The sequence below is a fragment of the Loa loa genome (assembly GCF_000183805.2).
Source record: "Loa loa unplaced genomic scaffold supercont3.199, whole genome shotgun sequence".
Lineage (NCBI taxonomy): Eukaryota > Metazoa > Nematoda > Chromadorea > Rhabditida > Onchocercidae > Loa > Loa loa.
In genome coordinates, this window is record NW_018108379.1 from 110,850 (window position 1) to 115,125 (window position 4,276).

Consider the following 4,276-nt stretch of genomic DNA (forward strand, 5'->3'; position numbering starts at 1 on the left):
TAATAATAATAATAATAATAATAATAATAAATAATAATAAATAATAGTAACACAGGCTGACCCATTATCGAATTGGACCGAACAGAGTAGTGAATTTTATCATCGAATGCTTGAAAGGATAAATAATTTTGCTTCAACAATGGCTGATATGGTTAAATATTCATTTATTATTGAACCAGGTACAATAACACCTCATCTATCGGTAAATTCTCCAAAACTATTTTTTTTCTCCTGAAATTACAAAATTTCGTAAAGTTTCTATTCCCTTCACAACAAACAGATTTAGTTTTTCTTCCTTCCTTTTCCATTTCAATATTACAAATTCATGCTAATTTATTTCTTGAAATCAAATTTTTCAAGATTGATTAGTCCATTAATTTCGAAACTTTCGATCAATTATCAATTTTTTTTTGATAAAAACAATTCCAAAATGAGATTCAAAACTTTTGGTCAATTTTCGAGATAGAATTATATCCTAAAATGAGATTTAGAATGTAATTTTTGTGCATAATTGCAGATAAATTTCTGATAAGTTATCAATTTATTAGTATTTCCAAATGAATTTCTGATAATTTATTAAATTAGCATACATATGGATTTTTTGTAATGAAAAAGAAAGCAAAAAAAAAAAAAACAATAACTTATTTGTTATGAAAGATATAAAATTTGAAAATTTTTTGTTAATTTTAATATATTTAATTTAATATTTTTTTTTCATAATTTGTTAAAATGCTTTTTTCTTCTCCTTCCATCATTTTCTTTTTTAAAGGAATATATGGCAGAATTTCAACAGTTAAAAACATTTTTTGAGCGTAATCCGTTATCATCAAAAGAAACCGAACAGAATGCATTTAATCAAAATCTTGATAAAGCAAGAAATAAATGTTAGTTTAATTTAAATTTTTTCTTTTTTTACTGGACAATAGTTTAATGTTCATTTTCTCTGTTATCTTTTCTTTTGATAATTATCAACATGAAAACAACAAATATGTCATGAAGCATAATCGCATTTTTATTCTAAAAAATGTCAACAAATTAAGAATGCCTAAATATGCCTAAATATTATTTGGTCATTTTGATTACTTGGAGGTTAAAGGTGATCTAAATTAGGTATATGCTTAATTTAAGTACAAATTATGTAGCATCATATTATGCGATCTTATTCCATATTTCGTCATAAACATTTCTTCATTCAATACGATCAAATTTATTAATTAACCAGGGGAGGTAATCTGATATATCAGGGTTAGCCATATGGCTTTTCGCTAGGCTTTCAACCTTTTAGGTTGCTATTTGTCCTAGAATTAAATCTTTGTTGTGCTATTTATAGCTGCAATTTTATCGCTTATTTCAATTACAATATGATAATGATCAGAACTATTACGGTACCATTTCTCGTTACAGTATTCGAATGTGCTGATATTAGTCGTGTTATATTATGGCGTAAAAAAACAATAAATTACGATAATGGTTCAATTATTTCCTATAAGCCTAGAATACGAGAATTATCACACTTACATCATACGGATGACATTTTAAAGCCTATTAATGTGACAACAAATCATTCCACCAATAAAAGGTATCTGTTAATTTTTTCCTTAGCATTTTTGAATTCGTTGACAAATAATAATAATTATTTTAAACTAACTTATATTTCAACCATTTGGAAACTTTTAAAAACTACGCTACGCTAATTAAATTATTTTAAAATATTTAATTCAATTTTCTTTCTTTTTTTTAAAAAAAAGAAGAAAAACAAAATTTTCTGCTTATTTCCAAATTTATTGTGTAATATTATTAACTTATAATGATATTAGCATAATTTGTTCAACATTGATAACCATCAATGTTCCAACTGATAATAGCATTTAATAGCTTATCAAAAATAAAAATGAAATAATCATTTAAATTATTTCCATTATATCAATATGGCAAAAATTTATTTTACTGGATATTTCAATTTATTTTCATCCTGCTATTATTCTGCTAATTACAGAACAATTTTTTTTTCCCCCTGCATTCATTAAAATTTTCTCAAAAAAAAAGAATTATTGTCATATCTTTTGTCATTTTTGATACTGTTAATAATGGCTTATTGATTTGTTTCGCAATTTTAGCACAGATTAACCAGTAATTGATTAATTATTTATTTATTTACTTATTTTTTAAACTATGCTTGATCAGTTTTAATTAATAAAATTTAAAATGGTATAATTTTTATAACATTACCAACATAAAATGATTTATTAAGGAAAATTTTTGTTATTTCAATTATTAATTAAAATTAATAATCTTTCCAATTATTTCTTACATTATTTAATTTTTATTATTTAAATTTTATTAACCTTTTTTTTTTTAATGCTAATTTTTTTCAAATAATATTAGTAACTTTTGAAAGTATTATTTTATTTATTATTTTAAATTTTATCATTTATATATTTAGTATATATTAAAATATTTTCTAAAATAGATTTTAATTTTTAGCAATGATTTCATTCATGCATCATACGTACGTGGTGGTCCACTTTTGAACACGTTTATTTTAACACAAGCACCATTTCCGTCAACAATTAATGATTTCTGGGAAATGGTTTGGCAGGAACGCTCGAAATATATCATCATGTTATGTAAAGCTGTTGATATTAAACGTTTAGGCTTATTAGATGGTGTATTACCTAATACGTGCGTATATTATTGGCCAAGGTAAGTTTACAACCGAACCTATATTTGTATTACTAGCCAAGATATGTGTATCATCTAACACTTACGTGTCCTATTGGTCAAGGTAAATTTTACTATCTAACACTTGCGTGTATTATTGACTAAGGTAAATTTACTATCTAATACTTGGAAAGTAATTAACCAAGGTATGTGTACTACCTAACATATATGTGTATAATTGGCAAAAGTAATATTTCTTGTGTAATGATTGAATGTGATTAATTCATTTTTGTAATGTTTCAATTTTCCCTAATTATTTCATAATTATTAGCATATTATCATGATAGCAAAATTATACCTTATCATTCCAATTTAATCTTTTTCATCAATATTCATTAAAATTATCAAATAAATATCACGTGTATTTGTGTAGTTTTGAAATGTTGCAACCTATTATTTTACTAAAATCAATTAACGGTATATTTTAGGCTATTTAAGAATATTTAAAAGGATTCAATAAAATTAACATTTAGAAAGAATCAATAAAATTATTCAAAAATGTATAAAATTTTTAAACTTAGTTTATTTCATTTGAAAAAAAAAGAAAAACAATCTTATTTCTCATTAGCACATATAATTAATATTTAATTGTTAGTTTTTTTTTTCAATTTTAACTTTATAATTCATATATGATACCTTAATTTTACTATTTTATTTCTTTTTGTAATTTATTTAATGCTAAAACTAATCATTTGTCATCGAATATTGCCATTGTTAACTTTTTATTTTAAAATGTTTGTGATATTTTCCTTTCTTTTTCTTTTCTGTTTTAGCAATGAATCGATGATAATATTGTTTAAATTTTTTTTTTTTTTTTTCAAAATTGCATTATTACATCGTAAATTTGACATGTATAGAAATAAAAATTCCAATTAAAAATTTCTTTTTTGCATAACTTTTTTTTTGTATAATTTTAAATTTAAAAATTTTTCTTTAAATAGATATGAACATGATAAGGAACAATATGGTGATTACATTATTTGCAATGATAAAATCGATGGTACCATTGATCCATTTTTCAATGTCACCTATTTAACTATGCAACGAGTTGATGATCAAGAAGGTTTTGTGCATAAATTAGAACATTGGCAATATGATTGGAATGATTTCACTGATTTTTATTGGCCATTACGTATACTTAGACGGTATATGGTTTATCATTTTTATCAGTAAAATCATCGTAAATTTCTTTCTTTTATCATTCAAAAATCTTTATTATCATCATCATTATCGATCATCATTATCATCACAAACATTTTTACTATTGCTATTAATAACAATGTTATTATCATTGTCATTTCGATCATTAACATCATCTCCACTATCATCTCCTTATCACCATCATCATCAATATCAGCAATTATTAATACTAATTCATTCAATTGCTTCATTGCTGTCGTCATCTAATCCGTATTTTCTTGACTTCAAATGTTAATTTTTTTTTTTGTTATAGTGATAACATAATGTTAAGTACAGTATTGTTACCGTTTCCAATCATAGAGTAACAGTATACAGTAATCATTCATGATCTTTGATGTATGTGTTAGTATTTTTT

The 4,276-nt window shown here is 23.5% G+C and overlaps 1 protein-coding gene across 1 annotated transcript in view; it reads left to right on the top strand.

Moving 5' to 3' along the window:
• LOAG_18122 (hypothetical protein) overlaps positions 1-4,276 on the top strand; it is a gene marked incomplete at both ends in the record, with an annotated part of 8,670 nt that overhangs the window by 2,758 nt on the left and 1,636 nt on the right. Inside the window, 5 exons of the mRNA XM_020450790.1 lie at positions 56-202; positions 770-884; positions 1,405-1,579; positions 2,485-2,703; positions 3,663-3,866. Coding sequence (XP_020305496.1) covers positions 56-202; positions 770-884; positions 1,405-1,579; positions 2,485-2,703; positions 3,663-3,866 — 860 coding nt within the window. The remainder of the gene's footprint in view (positions 1-55; positions 203-769; positions 885-1,404; positions 1,580-2,484; positions 2,704-3,662; positions 3,867-4,276) is intronic.